This window comes from Mesoplodon bidens (genome assembly GCF_964165515.1).
Source record: "Mesoplodon bidens genome assembly, chromosome: 4".
Lineage (NCBI taxonomy): Eukaryota > Metazoa > Chordata > Mammalia > Artiodactyla > Ziphiidae > Mesoplodon > Mesoplodon bidens.
In genome coordinates this window covers 112,861,649-112,882,542 of record NC_138160.1, presented here as the reverse complement: position 1 = coordinate 112,882,542, position 20,894 = coordinate 112,861,649, and the positions used below count along the sequence as shown (strand labels likewise).

The 20,894-nt window shown below is 36.5% G+C and overlaps 1 protein-coding gene across 4 annotated transcripts in view; it reads left to right on the top strand.

Annotated features, from left to right (window-relative positions):
* Nucleotides 1–18,972, top strand: part of ZCCHC10 (zinc finger CCHC-type containing 10) — a 31,063-nt gene extending 12,091 nt beyond the window's left edge. Inside the window, exons 2-4 of one of the 4 annotated variants that reach the window (XM_081230606.1) lie at nucleotides 2,273–2,434; nucleotides 6,270–6,339; nucleotides 18,531–18,972. In XM_081230606.1, coding sequence (XP_081086732.1) covers nucleotides 2,273–2,434; nucleotides 6,270–6,312 — 205 coding nt within the window. In that variant the 3' untranslated portion in view covers nucleotides 6,313–6,339; nucleotides 18,531–18,972. Of the gene's footprint in view, nucleotides 1–2,272; nucleotides 2,435–6,269; nucleotides 6,340–7,218; nucleotides 8,870–18,530 lie in introns of those variants that run through there. The other 3 variants (XM_081230603.1, XM_081230605.1, XM_081230604.1) reach the window with 3 other exon arrangements.
* Nucleotides 18,973–20,894: the final 1,922 nt, after the last annotated feature.

The following is a 20,894-nucleotide window of genomic DNA, read 5'->3' as shown; positions in this document are numbered from 1 at the left end:
CTGTTCTGTTCTACTGGCATATTTGTATATATTTGCTCCAATCTCACATTCTTAGTTATTATAGCTGTATCATAAGTCACTGTCTTTTATTTTTTCTTTCAGTCTTATTGAGATACAGTTGACGTACAACACTGTATAAGTTTAAGCTTAATGATTGATTTACATACGTCATGAAGTCACTGTTAACAATAAGTTTAGTGAACATCCATCTTCTCATATAGATACAAAATTAAAGAAACAGAAAAAAAACGTTTTTTTCTTGTGATGAGAACTCTTAAGATTTACTCTCTTAACAATTTTCACGTATAACATACAGCTGTTAATTTCATTAATCATATTGTACATTACATCCCTAGTACTTATTTATCTTATAACTAGAAATTTGTACCTTTGACTGCCTTCATCCGGTTGCTGCTCCCCCATCCCCCACCTCTGTTAACCACAAATCTGAACTCTTTTTTTTGTGATTTTTTTGTTTATTTTTGAAATATCATTTACCTACAGCACTATGTTAGTTCCGGGTGTACAACAAAGAGATTCAATATTTCCGTATATTACAAAATGATCACCACAAGTCAATTTCTTTTAATCCAAGTCTTCCCTACTTGTTCCTTTATAAGGGTATTTTGGCTGTTCTTGGCCTTTTGAATGTCCATATACATTTTAGGGAATAAGTTTAAGTTCCATACCAAACAAACACCTGTTAAGATTCTGATTGGCATTGCTTCGAATCTATAGATCAGTTTGGGGAGAATGGACTGTTTTTACAATATTGAGTCTTTCAGTCTATGAACATGGTAATCCTTTTATTTAGCTACTTATTTAGATGTTTAATTTCTCTCAGTAATGTTTGTTTTCTGCATAGAATTCTTGCACATATTTTCTTTCACTTATTTATAAGTGCTTGTTATTTTTCAGGATGTTATAAATACCACCTTTTAAATTTTTATTTTTAACTGTTTTTGTTAAGTAGAAACTCAATTGATTTTTATGTGTTGACCTAATATCTAATAGAAAGTTTGGCAAACGATAGTCCACTGAATCCTGCCTGCTGCCTGTTCTAGGCTTGCAAACTAAGAATGCTTTTTACATATGTTTGTATATATATGATCAATTTGATGATAGAGAACACTAATTTTGAACCTCAATTGAGTGAAATGTTATTTTATAGAAAAGAATTCCATTCTTCTCATTAATAAACCTCTTTTATTTGAAATATTTTCATTAATAAAATATTTGTAGAAATTTGTTTTCTCTCTTGTGATATAAATACTTTTGTAATATCTTAAATTTTGCCTCTTGGTCTGCAAAGCCTAAAATATTGACTCTCTGACACTTTATAGACAAAGTTTACTGACCCCAATATAAAGCCTTCCTAAACTCACTTATGAATTCTAATTATTGAAAAATGTTTTGGGACTCCCCTGGCGATCCAGCATTTAGGACTCCACGCTCCTAATGCAGGGCGCAAGGGTTCGATTCCTGGTTGGGGAAGTAAGATCCCACATGCCGCATGGCAGGGCCAAAAAAAATTCTTTTTATCTGTAGAGTCCGTTGGATTTGCCATTTACATGATACATCTTCAGTAAGGAATGACAATTTTATTTATTCCTTTCTAATTCCTTTATCTATTTTTCTTCACTTGCCACACCTTAATTCAATTTCAAGGACTGAGATTTTTCTTAGTCTAGGTGACTAGAAGCTGGGCTGCACTTGATAAGTAGTTGCTTTATTCTCAGAGTAAAGCCCTTCAGAATCCCAACTCTGAATGCATAATTTGTCTCCCTTGCTCCTTATAAGTGATGCTTGCTTACCCTCCTGACTTGGGAAAAAAAACCCAGCACAAGAGTTGACTTAAACGTAGGGCTGACCACTCTAGGTTTCCAGCTTCTTCCATATCTTGGCTTGGTTATTCTTTAATCTCTTGTTAGTTCTCTGATACCTCGAGCATATTGTTAAAAATGTTTTGACTGTCTTTTCTAGTTCTGAGCTGAAGAGTCGGTCTGAGTTACCTAGTCTGCCGTTACTGGAATGGAATTGAGGAAAGAAGATTTGTACTCAGTTCTGTCTAACTCCCAGGGCCATGCTCTTAACCACTTACTATATTGCTTTGTGATTAAATCTAACAAATAATTTAAAGTGTAAAATGATGCTTATTTTTGAATTGTACCTTTACATAAGCATCATTTTATGCTTATATTATTTATGCTTCTCACGACAGAAAATGTCAGGTCAAAAATTTAAGGCCTGTATTCTATTTTTTACTCTGCAGTGAAGCAAATAAACAACATGTAAGATGTCAGAAATGCTTGGAATTTGGGCATTGGACTTATGAATGCACAGGAAAAAGAAAGTACCTACATAGGCCTTCAAGAACAGCAGAACTAAAGAAAGCTTTAAAAGAAAAAGAAAACAGATTATTATTACAGCAAAGGTAAGGTTACATATGGTATCCAAAGGAATATTTATTTGTATTTATAAAATTTATTAAGGGACTAAATATCTTATGGTGGTTATCCAGATTTAGATTATATTGTAATATTAGCTAATGTTTAATGAGTGTTACTGTGTGCCAGGCACCGTACTAAGGTCTTTACAATTATTAGCTTATTTCAGCATCACATCTATACCGTTAAGGTAAGTACTATTATAATTCCCATTTTACATATGAAGAAGCTGAGGCATGGGGCTTCCCTGGTGGCACAATGGTTGAGAGTCCGCCTGCCGATGCAGGGGACACGGGTTCGTGCCCCGGTCCGGAAGATCCCACATGCCGCGGAGTGGCTGGGCCCGTGAGCCATGGCCGCTGAGCCTGCGTGTTCAGAGCCTGTGCTCCGCAACGGGAGGGGCCCGAACAGTGAGAGGCCCGCGTACCGCAAAAAAAAAAAAAAAAGAAGCTGAGGCATGGAGAGATTCAGTAACTTGCTCAGTGTCACACAGCAAGTAAGTGGAAAAGTTAAGTGTTAAACCAACTAGCCAGTCTCCAGAGTCCATGCTCTTAATCACTTTGCTTTTTTGCCTCAACTGCCAATGAAATGACAGCAGAATACTATGAGGTAGATTATATGAACTGATATGGAAAGATATCCAAAGTAAGTACCCAAGATACTTATACTAAGTATATAAACAAGGTAGAGAACAGTATATATAATATACTATCATTTATGTTAAAAAGGAAGAAAAAAGGAAGAATGGAGCTTTTTGGGGGGGGGGATATAAATGGTTGATAATAGTGGTTGTTTTCTAGGAGAACTGGGTAGGAAGGAAAAATTGTTATTTATCCTTTTATGCCCTTTGAATAAAGCTTTTTAAATTCCCATGAAATAAGTAAGCTTATGTGTTTCAGAGAAACTGAAACAGGAAGGTGTCAGGTCTACTTAGTGCTGCATATTAGAAGTAGCACCTTCATGAGAATCGTTAGCAATATAATAGTGTCTTAAACATCTGGATTTTCCAGGCAGCAGTCTTCCAGTTTGTGGACAGGAAGGCTCTTCAAGGGTTATACAGGAATAGACAGGTAATCAGTTTCTAGATTATAAATATTCATATATGTTTCTTCCAAAAATAAATCTGTATGAGACCTTTCCTACCCTTCTCTAATTTCACAAAAGAAAGGCATACCTCTCGCCTATCTCTAATCTTACCTTGGTATATTGTGCTCATGTATAAAATCCTAGAGACTTTTCAAAATACTGGTGTTTGTAAGAAAGTAAAAGGCCCAAATTATTGGGAGCAAGTTCTTTTGTAATTTTTTTCCCCAGCAAAATTGAAGGAGGATCTAATTGAGTTGTCAATTTAAAAGTATATTTTAATGATACATCGTTATGTGACTTGTGGAATCTAACATGGGAGGAATTCAGAGAACTGAGTGACATTGCTACAGCAAAACTCTTTCTGTTCCCATCTACCTGTTCAGGTTAACAAGCTTTCTCAGGGTTAAATCTGTAAAAGTTAAATATAGGAATTAAATTGATACTGAACCCTGTCATAGTCAAGCAATAAGATCCATGGATACATAAGCTAGAAAAAAAAAATCCATGTCATTAAGAGGTACAGTTCCAGTGAAATTTTTTTATGTATAATAGTTACTAAAATTTATAATATATTTTACATTGTTTTAATCAATTTATATAGTAGTAATGATAATGGTAATTCAACTCAGAATTTTAAAACACTTTTAAAACCTTATTATCACAAGTAATTAAAAGATACAATATCAAGTTATGTCTATATTTTTATTGCAGAGAAATGTAAGTGATCACTAAAATTTTCAGGCATGAAAATATATTAGGATACATTCTTTGGGGAAAGGAGAATAAAAATTCAAGTTCAAAGAGGAAAAGGGACAGTGTAAAAGTACCAATTGTTAAAGATAAGCTTGTTCATTTATTTTTTTTTAATTAATTATGGTACATATCAAATTTTGTGGTATTTACAATTACCAAAATGATGTAACGATTTTCTTTTTAAAATATCAATATTTAATATATAATATACCAGACTTTATACCCTTTGAGGGGAAAAACATAATTTTTCAAACTTCTTTTCTTAGGAATGTAAGCAAAAAATGTTTGAAGACCTCTGTCCTAAAGAATAAAATATGAGTTATGAATAATTTCATTTCAACATTTACTTTTGTTTTTCTAGTTGTATTACACAAGTATCTTGGTCTTAAAAATACATAGAACTACATGAATTTTAGTTTTGGCTCTGTTACGTAAAGAGTGCTGATTTTTTGGTTCAATGATAAAATTATGGAAGTGTGTGAATTTCAGTGATCTTCCATTCTTGTGGTATGACTTAACAAATGTACTTCTACCACTTATTTTACTGCAAAAATTACAATTCTCCAGTAAGTAATTCCATCGTGTAAAACAGCTTTACATAAATACATATTTATATTTGAGGACCCAGGAAATAAGGATATAATGTTATCTAGGAAATATAGAGAAGTTCAGAATATAAAAATGTTAAATTTACAGGACAGTATATAGTAATAGAAGTAAATCTGTAATTTGAAAGCCTGATTTAGTATGCATGTTGTTTGGCAGCAGTATAGCAGCAAGCCATTTGTGTATTTCACTCAGCAATCTCCAGACTTTGTTCTTTATAAATAATGTGAGGGAACACAGTCTTGAAGTATTAAGTCTCTGGTTCTTAAGCAGTAAATAACTGAACGTTTGGGGGACATGCAGAAAAAGAAATATTTTGTTTGTTTTTGTTTTTTAAATTTTTTTGACCATTCCTCACGGCATGCAGGATCTTAGTTCCCAGACCAGGGATCGAACCCGGGCTCCCTGCAGTGGAAGCACAGAGTCTTAACTCCTAGACTGCCAAGGAAGTCACAAGAAACAGTTTTTAATTTTTTTTGTTTGTTTTATTTTTACTTTTTATTTTTATTGGAGTATAGTTGATTTACAATGTTGTGTTCGTTTCAGGTGTACAGCAAAGTGAATCAATTAAGAAAATTTTTTTTAAATTAAAGGTTGCTTTTTTGATATGAAATGGCCATTTATAATACCATTCTAGAAACCCAAATTATAAATTACAGCTGTTGTGCTATTACTTGCTTTGTTCTGTTGTTCGCTAAATAGTCAATTTAGCCATGTCAATCTAAGTTCAAAACTAAAAAAGAGGGGCTTCCCTGGTGCCACAGTAGTTAGAAGTCCGCCTGCCAATGCAGGGGGCACGAGTTTGAGCCCTGGTCTGGGAGGATCCCACATGCCGCGGAGCAGCTGGGCCTGTGCGCCACAGCTGCTGAGCCTGCACTCTGGAGCCCATGAGCCACAGCTACTGGGCCTGTGTGCTATGGCTGCTGGGGCCCACACACCTAGAGCCCATGCTCCGCAACAGGAGAGACCACCATGGTGAGGGGCCTGCACACCGCAAAGAAGAGTGGCCCCTTCTCGCTGCAACTGGAGAGGGCCTGTGCACAGCAATGGAGACCCAGTGCAGCCAAGAATGAATAAATAAAATAGATGAGTTGGGAAAAAACTAAAAAACAATCAAATTGGTGCGTTTGGTCATCTTAACTACTAACTTAACCTGGCTTCTAAAGTACAGTTGATAACATTTGTCTTGCTTAAGTGCTGGTTAAGTTGACTGCATGTACCATATACACCTGCAACAGGAAACTTTCCTCTTGATTATAGCAATAAACACTGGACTCTCAGTACATGTTATAAAAGACAAAGTGTTTCTCCAATGAAAAAAGTTTTGGGGATAGCAGAAGCGTTTGTCTGAGCTGTTTATAATCACTGTATTAACAGGAGCTTTTCCCCCCTTCACATTTATCAGCATTGGAGAAACTAATGTAGAAAGAAAGACCAAGAAAAAAAGGTATGTGTGGCTTTAGTATTATATAGATAATATATAATACTAGTTGGAGGGATGGGGTGTGTGATTTTAAAATAATAGTTAAAAGATTTGGATCTGAAGTCTCTTGTTTGCAATCCATGATTAAATATCATCCTGTTTTCTGATATGTTCCTCTGTTTACCTATCTGGAGTTTCTTCCTTCATTTATCCTTTTTCTCCAACTTTCTAGAGTCCTTATACATGGAAATAGTAAGTAATTTCTCTTGTCTTGGATTAGGAAATGTTATTAGAGTGGTAAGAAATTATTGACCAGCTGTATCTGGTATAAAGTAGTTAAGGTTATGAAGCATTTACCACTGTACGTGAGGTTTAAATAAACCCAGTTGTTAAACTGCAACTTTATTCTAACATCATTCACTCTGGAGCATAGTATAGTAGGTACACTTATCTCAGACTCCATCCAAGAGAGTTAAATTGCTGTAGTAAAAGACCTTGTGGGGCTTCCCTGGTGGTGCAGTGGTTGAGAGTCCACCTGCTGATGCAGGGGACACGGGTTCGTACCCTGGTCCTGGAAGATCCCACATGCCGTGGAGTTGCTGGGCCCATGAGCCATGGCTGCTGAGCCTGCGCGTCTGGAGCCTGTGCTCCGCAAAGGAAGAGGCCACAACAGTGAGAGGCCCGCGTACCATAAAAAAAAAAAAAAAAAAAAAAAAGACCTTGTGGTTGGGGGGAGAGGGTGGGCATGGTGGGGTTATTACAGTTAGGCAATCCTCAAAACATCAAATCTAGAGATAACATGCTAGCAAAGCTTCAGTATATATATATACATAATACTCAAGTGAAATTGCTTTTAAATATTCTATTAAATGTCAGCTTCTCATGCATATAATTGTCTAATAGGTCTAAGAGTGTAACCAGTTCCAGTAGCAATAGCAGTGACAGTTCAGCCAGTGATTCTTCATCAGAGAGTGAAGAGACCTCTACCTCATCCTCCTCAGAGGACAGTGACTCTGATGAAAGCTCCTCCAGTTCATCATCTTCAGCCTCTTCCACAAGCTCTTCCTCGTCCTCCGATTCAGACTCAGATTCCAGCTCTTCCAGTAGCAGCAGCAGCAGCTCTAGCTCTGAGGATGAACCACCAAAGAAGAAGAAAAAGAAATAGAACTGTTCCATCCATGTTGGACTGATGGACTAAAAACATTAATGCGATTCTCAGAAGGGAATTTAGAATGTGTTAAGACCAAATAGGTTAACTGATCAAAATTTTTAGAGTTCAAAAGTTTCTAAATGTTTTACATTGTAAGAGCATAAAGAGTATTAATAATGGATTATATATATAAAGACTTTTTTATTTTAGGGGTGAATCTTGTTTTTTTTTATCTTTAAAATATATCTCTAAAATTAATCAAAGCTGAAACCTAGTAAATCTTTTTGTGATGAAACCTATCTTTTCTCCCTGTGAAATAAATGCCATACTTTGTTATATGTTAGTGCTATGTATCAGACATGTTTTCAGGATAATGCATCAGAATATCTGTCAGGCAGTGAATTTCTAATGCTTTTGGCTGTATGTTATTATGTAAGATTTAATACCTCTATAAGCTTAGAGTTTTCCTACTGTTAATAAATGTGCTCTATTTTTATGTTTATGTTCAGAAAGTTGTTCTGACTTCTTGTCCTAAGTGAAAAGTTCAAGGAATCTATTAATAAATGTATACCTTTTGGATGGTACAAGTTTCAAGTTACTGTGTTGTATCATTCATTTTCTTCTGGTTCTTAGAGTTACCCTTTTATGACAAAAATTATTCTAGAGGAACTTAAAAAGGAACAAAATTCTGAAACTACATAGGACTCTAATCTTGGTGCCTTTTGATAAATTCAGTGTATCAGAAAAGAAAACAGTCATTTAAAAAGCTAACTTAAGTAAAAGTGATATAAACACCTTTGTATTGATATGCTATAAAAGGTACCATTCAAAGGGGAAAAAAATGGTAGGAGGAAGAGAGGTAATTTTTACAGAAAATTAGAGTAATGTTGGTTGCCTTTTACTAAAATATTAAGTTTTCATAAAGATTGCCTTTTACCATTTTGCAATTGTGGTATGACAGTTCATCTGGTAACTGGTCGTATATGACAGTCTACTGCATAAATATGAATGACTTGGATTAATCTGGTATGTTGACATAGCATATACACAGTTGAAATCTAGCATGAAAGTTTAAGAAGAAATATTGCACAGTATTTCTTAAAAGTAAAGTACCAGGCCATGGTGAAATTATTTGGTTTAACATCACATTATTTTGTGATGTCTTTTAAACTTTTTGGAAAGAGGTATCATTTGTAGAAAAATCTTGATTTGGGTTAAATATAGATTTTTAAAACTACAGATGTTGTCTTTTTATATTTTTATGAAAAAGCAGTAGAAAATTACTTTTGAAGAAAATCTATTTAAATGTTTAAATATATGTATGTTGTGAGCTTAAAGAGCTGTAATTACCTGTTTTACAGAACCGTTGCTTTCAATGATTGTAAATAAACTCTCAAAACATCATTTTAAGGCTCCATACAGAATGTGTCAATTGACAGGCAAATTTAATAAATTACTAATGAAATACAATTTACAATGTAATCTCTGTGAGGACAATTTTAGCAGTTAAACTTGGAAGGGAAACAAATGTGTACATAGGTTACATCACTTGCAGTTAAATAAAGCTCAGTTTGTGCTGACGAGCTTAATAAGCTGCTTTTCTCTCTTTGCTGTTTTACTTAATGCCACTTCTTATCCATTTACATGGTAAGAGCATTTAAATTCTAATTATTTTTACTATTACAGATGTTAAAATGTATACCTGGGAAAGTACAGAGGACAGGAGCTTTATTCTAGTCACACAGTTTACTCAAAAAAGAAGAATCAATGGCAAAGTGGAGAGTAACTTCCAAAGAGTTTCTCCCCATCCTGCCTAAAAGCAGAACTCTGGATGTTGAATCCCTGGCAAATGTAATAAATGTATTATTTCTCAACCACAACCACAAACATATCAAAAGGAGACATAATTAGATCATAGGTTTTCACTCCACAAACATTTGTTAGTATGACTATATAATATAGTAAATTTGTCTTGGGATCAAAATATGGCATTAGGCCAAGTTAGCACTGGAAATGGAAAAAAGTACAGAGAAGGTGTACTTTATAGTCATGGTTTTATTTACTTTTTTAACTTGCTTTTTTTTTTTTTTTTTTTTTGCGGTACGCGGGCCTCTCACTGTTGTGGCCTCTCCCGTTGCGGAGCACAGGCTCCGGACGCACAGGCTCAGCGGCCATGGCTCACAGGCCTAGCCGCTCTGCGGCATGTGGGATCCTCCCAGACCCGGGCACGAACCCGTGTCCCCTGCATTGGCAGGCCGACCCTCAACCACTGCGCCACCAGGGAAGCCCTAACTTGCTATTTTGAACTGACTGTAGATTTACAGAAAATTTGTAAAAATATTACAATTTCCCTGTACACCTCACCTAGCTTCCCCTAATGTTAGTATCTTATATAACCATAGTACAATAATCAGAACCAAGAAATTAATATTTGATAAACTACTGTTAATTAAATCAAAAGCCTTACTCATATTTCATCAGCTTTCCCAGTAATGTTCTATTTCTGTTCCATTATATTACCCAGAAAGTACATTTAGTTACTTCTAAGTCTGAGGCTAAGTTCCTTAGTCTTTCCTTGTCTTTCATGCCCTTGTCACTTTTGAAGAGTATTGATCAGTTATTTTGTCTAATGTCCCTCAATTTGGGTTTGCCTAGTGTTTTCTCATGATTGAACTGATGTTATGCTTTTTGGAAGAATATCACAGAAATGAAGAATTCCCAATATCGATAAGTCATTTATTATTGGTGATGTTGACCTTGATTACTTAGTGAAGGTGGTTTCATCAGGTTTCTCCATTGCAAAGTTACTGTCTTTCCCCTTTTAGTTGATATATATCTTGGAGGAGATACTTTGAGACTTTGCAAATTGTTTGTCCTTACAGTCAGCCACTACTTTTAGTGGGTCTTGTCTAGAACAATTATTACTGTGATGTTTTGCAAATGGTGATTTTCCATTTCCCTCTTCTACACTAATTGGAATTATACTCTTAAGGAAGAGTTGCCTCTTCTCCCCCATTCATTTAATCAATGGTACTGTGGACTCCTGGATGTTTATTTTGTTCTGTGGGTTAAAATTCAATAATAGTGTTGCTTTATTGCTCAAATTCTTCCACCTTTGGCTATTAGAAGAGTTCCTTCAGGTAGGCTCCTTCATTCTTTCAACAAATCCTTATCTTTTTGTTAGGACTTCCTTACTTTGTGGGACCACAAGACGTTCCGGGTTCATCTTGTGGACTCCTTGCCCCATATTTGGAAGCAACCACTTCTCCAAGAGGCCTGCCCTGATTTTTAATTGGAGAATGGTGTTTAGAATCCATGATCTGGGTGCTTAGTAGGTTTCTTATACATTTTGTATAATAGTGTTCTAAGGTAGGTAGTTAAGACATGGAGACCTGCCATTAGCAGGAAAAAATTAGTTAATTCAACATTTCTCAGCTTAGCTTTTTTTACTTTCACAGGACTCTTCCTCAGCAGCAAAGTTCTTTGACAACAGGTGGAAGAGACTAAGTCTTTAATTAAAAATTGCCATTAGAGACTTCCCTGGTGGTCCAGTGGTTAAGACTCCGTGGTTCCAATGCAGAGGACAGAGGACGAGGTTTCGATCCCTGGTTGGGGAACTAAAATCCCACATGCTGCATTGTGCAGTCAAAAAAAAAAAATTTTGTCATTACTTCCTCCCATTCCCCACTCTACAGTATATCTAAATTGAGACATAGGCCAAATATATATCCATATTCAGACCTTGGGTTATGGTGCCTTAATTGAAAGAAATTGGCCCAAAGTAATATTTCAAATTGTATTTTTATATACTGTCCTGTGGGTTTATACATCCTAGGAAAATTGTTCCATAAAAAGATTTAGGTGTGGGGACTTGCCTGGTGGCGCAGTGGTTAAGAATCCGCATACCAGTGCAGGGGACACTGGTTTGATCCCTGGTCTGGGAAGATTCCCACGTGCCGTGGAGCAACTAAGCCCGTGCACCACAACTTCTGAGCCCACACTCTAGAGCCTGCGAGCCACAACTACTGAGCCCACATGCCACAGCTACTGAGCCCACGTACCACAACTACTGAAGCCCACGCATCTAGAGCCTGTGCTCCGCAACAAGAGAAACCACTTCAATGAGAAGCCCTCACACCACAACGAAGAGTAGCCCCTGCTCTCCGCAAGTGGAAAAAGCCTGCGCACAGCAGCGAAAACCCAAGGCAGCCATAAATAAATAAATAAAAAGATGTAGGGGTGGTGGTGGTGGTGGTGGTGGTGTGTGTGAAAGAGGGAGAAAGGCAGTGTGAGAGAGGAAGAGAGAAAGGAAAGCCAGTACAATACCTGGGTTGCAGACATTCTCAGATGAATTTTAGGAGAGGTTACAGATGGAAGTTGAGGACCTGGAAATTGCCAATGTCCTTGAAAAGTCTTTTGTGTACCCCCAAAGACACTTGTGCGTGCTATTCAAGGTAATCAGTAATAAACACAAACAGTAGTATAACTTTTGTTTGGAAGGTACTGTACCACAATGTATAAATAACACTTCAACAGTGATTTCCTTGGAGTTCACTATCTGTTGGGGAGACACACACAAAAACATTGAGAACAATGGAAAGAAGACTTTCATTGAAACATAGCAAATCGAACCCATGTTTATTACCATTCCTCCCGACACCTAACTAAAATGGTAGAAAAGAAACAAAGATCATAAACCCATAAGGCAAAGAGAAAAAGAGAGGAGATGAAACATGAGAAATTGCAACTCTTTTGGAAGCTGGAAAGTTGATAGAATCCTGAATGCCAACTTAAACAACAAAACAAGGCCAAATTGTTGGTCTACAGTGATGGAAAGTCAACAGGAAGCAAACCAATTTATGCCACAGAACTTTGCAAAGGCTCCAAACTTGATGGTACCATACACTTGTCAGCCAAGGTGCAGGGAGGGCTCGAAGACAGAGTGGTGCTAAGTTTATGTAAGAAACTGCGCCCCTGTGTACTCCTCTCCTGTTTGTGCTGTTTCAGTGGGTTTATTTTTATTATTTTTTTTTTTATTACTTGAATGTGACATATTGTGAGTTTGCAGTAGTATACACCTGGGTTCAACCTGCTATGATTAACGAATACTATGTTAATTTAAAATTAAATAAGACATAGTACAAGTTGCCATATGCTACAAGCCACTTGAGTTACAGATAATAAATGCTATTAAACCCCGTTGATAAATCCCCAGCACTGGATCTTACTCTCCCCAAAATTCTGGACAAAATCAAGAATGAAAAACCATGGAACTATTGGGTAACATTTTTACATGGACATTGTGGTATACACTTGATAAAACAATTCCCTTCCTTAAGAAGTCCTGAGGGTCCTCTAAAAAGATTGGTTCTGTACTAGGCAAATCCATAGTATCACTAAACATATAAGCCAATACAACTAGATACTTGCACAAAGAAAATCATCCCTAACTAATTAGCTGCCTTGAGGGGAATCAGTGAGTATGTGGACAAAGGAGAAAACACTCATTCACATAAAATTTAACAGCTAGTATTAAGTACCTGTCCTTGTCCTCTGAGGATTCATAGGCTATTAATTAATAAATACTTATAGACGTGTCTTAAGTGGTGCAAGCTTAAGTCACTAGAGAGCTTAGAGTAGACAATTGCAGGGAGAGTTTGGTAAAGCCTTTCAAGGGAGGTGTATTTGGCTGAGAAAGAGTTGTTGAGCCCATGCAAATATATATGTGTGTGTGATTAATACTCAGATATATAAAATATAGTTATTTAATTAATTGATCAGCTTGTAATCAACATTTAAATGTCCAAGAAAATTTTTTTCACATTTTACTAGATTTACTGGTTTAATATCTTTAACATTAAGATAAAAGAATGAGAGATATTATTTCAATTTTTCAGAAGAAAAATGAGGGTCACTCCTGGGGACCTTGATCCTCAGAGCCTTGATACAGCTACTCATCCCCATCACTCTCTGCAAGGCCAGAGGGAACACATCCCCTTACAGTAGAGTCCCTGTTGTATGATTTTTGTGTTCTTGTTTGTAATTTATGCAAGCCTAACACAATTATACTAACTTAACACATTAAAGATGAGAGTGGAAAGGAGGTGACAGATATGAGAGATACTGAGAAGGTAGAAATGACAGAATTTAGTGATCGCTTGATTTTGGTGGTAAGAGAGGTATACCTAGGAAGGTTTCAAGATCTGTTGTTTGGATGACTGGGTAATAAAAGTATTCATTTCAGTATAATTATAACAATAATAGCAACTACTACCTTGGCAAATATAAACTGACGCTAGCAATGGGAGAAATGTCAAACTATTTTTAACATAATGGAATACTACAGTTTGTGAAAATTTTCAGATACCACTTGGGTATCTGAAAATGTGTCTATAGAGTCTGATAGTGACCAAGTTGCTAATAGTTACCATATTTGGGTGGTAAGATTATAAATTATACTTTTTATTTCCTTACTTTCCAATTTTCTTTTCTTTCTTTCTTTCCTTCCTTCCTTCTTCCTTTCCTTCTTTCTTCCTTTCCTTCTTCCTTCCTTCCTTCCTTTCTCTTTCTTTCTTTCTTTCTTTCTTTCTTTCTTTCTTTCCTTCTCTCCCTCTCTTTTTTTCTTTCTTGCCTTGTGGCTTGCAGATCCTCAAAGAGGGATTGAACCCTGGCCATGGCAGTGAAAGTGCCTAGTCCTAACCACTGGACCGCCAGGAAATTCCCTTCAATTTTCTTTTTAAAACTTTATGAGATGCACTTGACCTACAATAATCTGCACATATTTAAAGTGTATAATCTGATGGATTTTGACGTATGTATACACTCATGAAATCATCACCACAAGCGAGATAATTAAACCTTGCCCCACAAAGCGTCCATGTGCCCTTTTGGAATCCTTCCCACCCATTCCTCTTTTCTCACCCTATCCCCCACCAATCCCCAGACAACTACAAATATAGTTTATTTAACTATGGAATAGTTTGCATTTTTTAAATTTATATAAATAGAATTATATAGTATGTACTTTTTTGGTCTGCCTTCTTTCTCTCAGCATAATTATTTTGGGAATCATTCTTGTTCTTGTGGCTGTCAACAGTTCATTCCTTTTTATTGATAGTAGTATTCCACTGTATGGATATACCAAATTTGTTTATCCATTCATGTGTTGATGGCCATTTAGACTGTTTCCAGGTTTTGGCTATTACAAATAAAGCTGCTATGAACATTCATGTATAAGTCTTTGTGTGGATATATGCTTTCATTTCTCTTGGGGAAAGTCCTAACAGGGAATGATTAAATATACTATGAACCCTATAAACCAATAAAATAACAAAAGGAAGCACTATAGCTAATAATCCAACAAAGGAAATAAATGGAATTCAAAAAAAAAAAAAAGTAAAAGAGGAAAAGGAAACAAACTCAAATGGGACAAACAGACAATAAATATCAACATGACAGATTTAAACCTAATCATGTCTGTAATCGCATTATATATAAATGATCTAAGCACTCCAATGAAAAGTTAGGGATTATTGGATTGGATAAAAGAGCAAGACACGCTGCCAACCAGAAATGCACCTTAAATATAAACACACACATAGGTACACTAACACTAATAAAAGGAAAACTAGAGAGACTATATTAATATCAGACCAGTAGATTTCAGAAGAAAGAATATTACCAGGGCCAAAGAAAGTCACTCTGTATGACAATGTGGTCAATTCTTCAGGAGGACATAATGATCCTAAACATTTATAAATAATAACAGATTTTTAAAATATGAGAAGTAAAACTGATGGAAATAATAAAATGAGAAATAGACAAATCCACAAGTATAGTCAAAGATTTCAATACCGATACTCAGTAACTGGCAGAACAAGTAGACAGAAAATCACTAAAGGTATAGAAGACTTGAACAATTCAACCAGCCAATTTGACATAATTAGCATTTATAGAACACTCCATCCAACAATAGCAGAGTACACATTCTTTTGAAAGTGCATCCAGAATATTTACTAAGGTATATTTACCAAGGTAGCCCATATTCCAGATTGTAAAACAAGACTCAATAAAGCTAAAAGGATTCAAGTCAACTGAAAGAATTTTTTTGAATATTTATTTATTTGGCTGTGTCGGGTCTTAGTTGCAGCACACGGCATCTTTGCTGTGGCATGCAGGATCTTTCGTTGCTTCATGAGGGCTCTCCAGTTGCTGCTCTCTAGAGCTCTTGAGCTTAGTTGCCCCACGGCATGTGGGATCCTAGTTCCCTGACCAGAGATCGAACCCACGTTCCCTGCATTGGAAGGGGGATTCTTAACCCCTGGACCACCAGGGAGGTCCCTGAAAGAAATTTTTTAAAATTAACTTTTATTGGGGTATAGTTGATTTACAATGTTGTGTTAGTTTCTGCTGTACAGCAAAGTGAGTCAGAGTTGTGAGTTTTATTCAGGGTCTTACTGAGGACTATAGCCCAGCAGACAGCTACTCAGTAGCTCTGAGTATACTGCTCCGAAGAGGTGGGAGAGAAGCCAGTTTATATGTGATATTTTTGGCACTCAAGTATACATCTTGGTAAAAGATTACTGCTAGTCACAAAGAATAGATATCTCATGATATCTATATGATTTTAGTGCTTTCCTATGTGTGGGAAGATGCAAGAATCTGAGTTCATTAAAATTCTTCCTGAGATATACATCTAAGGGTCCTCCTTGTCAAAAGCGCAGAGCATCCTGATATTGTCATTTCCTCTGTCTGAAGCATGGACTGCACTGTCTGTGAGTGTCTGCAGCAGGTTAATCCCTGTAGAATTGGGTGGTGAGCAAAAATGCTCTTTTGTTTTTCTTTGTTTATAGCACAGACAAGGTATATCTGACCACAGTGGAATTAAACTAGAAATCAATATCAGAAACATCTCTGGATAAGTCCCCAATATATGGAAACTGAATAACAACACTTCTGTATAACTCACAGATCAAAAATGAACTCATTGGTACTTCCCTGGTGGCACAGTGGTTAAGAATCTGCCTGCCTATGCAGGGGACATGGGTTTGATCCCTGGTCCGGGAAGATCCCACATGCTGCTGAGCAGCTAAGCCTGTGCGCCACAGCTACTAAGCCTGCACTCTAGAGCCCACAAGCCAGGACTACTGAGCCCTCGTGCCGCAACTACTGAAGCCCAAGTGCCTAGAGCCTGTGCTCCGCCACAAGAGAAGCCACCACAATGAGAAGGCTGTGTACCACAAAGAGAAGTCCGCGCACCGCAATTAAGCCCATGCACCGCAATGAAGAGCAGCCCTTGCTTGCCGCAACTAGAGAAAGCCCATGTGCAGCAACGAAGACCCAATGCAACCAAAAATAAATAATAAATTAATTAATTTAAAAAAATGAACTCATGAACTCAAAAGGAATATTACTATATATATATATATATATATATATATATATATATATATATATATATATATTGGCATACTGCACAGCTTGTGGGATACTAGTTCCCCGACCAGAGATCAAACTTGGGACCTCAGCAGTAGAAGCACAGAGTCTTAACCACTGGACCACCAGGGAAGTCCCCCAAATACTTTTTTTTTCCCAAAAAATACTTTTAACTAACCAAAGATGAAAGCAGAACATTTGTGGGATGCTTCTGATGCATACTTAGAGAAAATTAATAGCACTAAATATTAGAGAAAAAGAAAGTTCTCAAAACAATGACTTCAGCTTGCACCTTAAGAAACTAGAAAAAGAAAAGCAAATAAATCCTGAAACAAACAGAAGAAAGGAAATAATAAAGATCAAGAGCAGAGATCAATGAAATAGAAAACAAACTATAGAGAAAGTCAGTGAATCTAAAAGGTAGTTCTATGGGAATTCCCTGACAGTCCAGTGGTTAGGACTCCTCGCTCTCACTGCCGAGGGCCTGGGTTCGATCCCTAGTCAGGGAAATAAGATCCCACAAGCCCCTCGGTGTGGCCAGTAAATAAATAAAATGAGATAAAATAAAATAACATAAAAGGTAGTTCTAAGAGAAGATTAATAAAGTCAATAAATCTCTAGCCAGACAGCTCAGAACAAAAAGAGAGAAGAGGCAAATTACCAATATCAGAAATGAGAGATATGCTATCACTACAGATTCCACATATATTAAAAAGACACTAAGGGAATAATAAGACAACTTTACTCATTTAATAAATTAGGTAAAATGGAAAAATTCCTTGAAACCCGAACTAACAAGTTTCACTCAAGAATAAACAGATGACCTAAATACTTGTATATTTATAAAGGAATTGAATTTTTAGTTAAAAATCTTCTCACAAAGAGAACTCACATTTTCAAAACTGTGATTTTGTACTTTTATAAACATTTAAGTTTATAAATGAAATAGAAAATATTGTCTAATTTTTCCTTTGGAATTCTTCTTTGACCCATGGGTTATATAGAGTGTATTATTCAGTTTCCATATATTGGGGGATTTTCCAGAGATGTTTCTGTTATTGATTTCTAGTTTAATTCCACTGTGGTCAGATATAATACCTGGAAATATCTTGTATGACTTGAATCCTTTTATCTTTATTGAGACTTGTTTTACGATCTGGAATATGGACTACCTTAGTAAATACACTTTACTAAATGTTCTGAGTGCACTATGAAAAGAATGTATATTCTGCTATTGTTGGGTGGAGTCTTCTATAAGTGTTAATGTACACAGGTTATGCATGTGGATAAGGACTGGAAATGAAATTGAACCAATATAAAAAAAATGTAGAATTTACTGTTCATTAGTGAGTTTTTTTTCCTGTGTAAATTGCTTGAAATCATATGAAGGAAAACTATGGTTTGGATTGGTATAACTACCCTTCTAGATGGTTCCCAAAGATCCTATTTCCTGTTCTTTATGGCCTTGTATAGTCCCTTCCCACACTGAATAAAGGCTAACCAAAAAAAAGAATAAGGGCTAACCTCTGTGACCAGTACAACAGTACAAAAGTGACAGTGTGTGACTTCAGAGGCTAGGTCATAAAAGGCATTACAGTTTCTGCCTTGTCTCTTGAAACATTCACTCTAGGATGAACCAGCCTCTGTGGTATGAAGATACTCAAGCAACCTTGTAGAAAAACCCTTGTGGAGAGGAACTAAGTCCTCCAAGCAACAACCAGCAGCAACCTGCCAGTCACATCCAGGAGCCACCTGGGAAGGAGGTCCTCCATCCGGAGTTCAGTCTTCATATAACTACAGCCTCTTAAGAGACCCAAGCCAGAACTGTTTAGCAAAGCCACACCTGAATTCCTGACTCACAGAAATTGTGAGAGATAATAAATGGTTATTTTTGTGTTAAGCCACTAAGTTTTGAGCAATTTGTTATGCAATAATTTTAAAAACCTAATGCTCATATATTTTAAAGTAAACATTTATTCAAAGACCACATTCAAGCTTCTGCTCATCTCCTTTGAGAAGTTTTTCCTAGACAACCTAGCTGAAATAACCCCTGAACTCATTCTATCCCTTTGCTCTGCTTTTTCTTCTTTACATTTATACCCAGAAATTTAGAGTTGTGTGTGTGTGTTTCTTCTCCACTAAAATGGAAGCCCCATGAGAACAAGGACTATTTGTTCACTACTGCTCCTAAGACCAAGAGTGCTTAGAATGCTACTTGGTGTATCATAGGCACTCTACCAATAATTGTTGAAAGAATGAATAAATTAATAATAACAAAATCATTAATATTCTCATTTGCCTTAATAGTATACTTGGATTTTATTTTGCGGATGCAGATATGTATACAGACTATGACCTATGTGTGAATTTGTACTAACTACTTTTCTTAATGTTTGCATTAGGATCATTTTTACAGCAACATTTTTTGTTGATTCCCTTTTCTTAACAAGGCATTGTGATAGGCAGCCTCTAAAATGGCTCCCAATGACTTCTGAGTCCTGGTATTCATGTCCTTGTACAGTCCCCTCTCACACTGGATGGGGCTGACTTGTGCAACCAATAGAATATTGCAGAAATGAATGGGACTTCTGATCATAAAAGACATTGGAAATTTTAAATGGAATATCTCATTACAACTGAATTTCTTCAAACAATTTAAAAAATGAAAAAGAGACTTTAACCAAAGTTTCTGAGTGACTTATTATGCAAGCAAGGAAAGTCATTTACTGATGGCAGATTCATTACATCATGTTTGATTGTAGCAGCCAAAGAAATATATCCACAGAAAATAAACTTGTTTAAGATTATTAGCCTTTCTGTGAGAACAGTTACTCAGAGCTGAAGACATTGAGAGCAACATCAATAGTCAATTAAGACACAAGCTAAGTCATGTCGACTGGTTTTCCTTGACTCTTTAATTTTTTTGTAATAGCTTCTTGAGATATAATGAACATGCCATACAATTCACCCATTGAAAGTATATAATTCAGAGTTGTACGGCCAACACCAGAATCAATTTTTGAACATTTTTATCACCCTCAAAAGAGACCTTGTACCCATTAGCAGTCGTTACCCATTTCGCCCCCAAGCACCCAGCTGTAGGTAACCACTAATCTCTTTCGGTCTCTGTAGATTTGCCTATTATGAACATTTCGTATAAATGGAAGCATACTGTGTATTGTCCTTTGTGCTGACTTCTTTCAGTCAGCATAAAGTTTACAAGGTTCGTCTATAGTGTAGCATATATCAGTATTTCATTTCTTTTTATTGCCAAATAATATTCTATTGTATGGACATGCCACATTGTCCATTCATTAGTTGGACACTGATGTTGTTTTCCATCTTTTGGCTATTATGAATAATATTGCCATGGACATTCTTGTGCAAGTTTTTTGAGGACTTTTAAAAATTCTCTTGGCTGTATTCTTAAAACTCTGGGTTAAGGCTTCCCTGGTGGCGCAGTGGTTGAGCGTCCGCCTACCGATGCAGGGGACGTGGGTTCGTGCCCCAGTCCAGGAAGATCCCACATGCAGCCTGCGCATCTGGAGCCTGTGCTCCGCAACGGGAGAGGCCACAACAGTGAGAGGTCCGTGTAACGCAAAAAAAAAACCCCAAAAAACTCTGGGTTATATGGTAACTTTATGCTTAACCTTTTGAGGAAAGCCAAAACAAAACAAAACCTCTGTGCATTTTTCAAAAACCGGGTATTTGTCTTTTGTCTTTTCACTTTATTGATGTTGTCCTTTGAAGCACAAAACTTTTTAATTTTGTTGAAGTCCAGTTTACGTTTTCCTTTTGTTGCTTGTACTTTTGGTGTCCTATCTAACCTAATAAACCATTGAAGATTTATGCCTTTTTTTTTTTTTTTTTTTTTTTTTGCGTTACGTGGGCCTCTCACTGTCGTGGCCTCTCTCGCCACGGAGCACAGGCTCAGCACGCACAGGCCCAGTGGCCATGGCTCACGGGCCCAGCCACTCCGCGGCATGCAGGATCC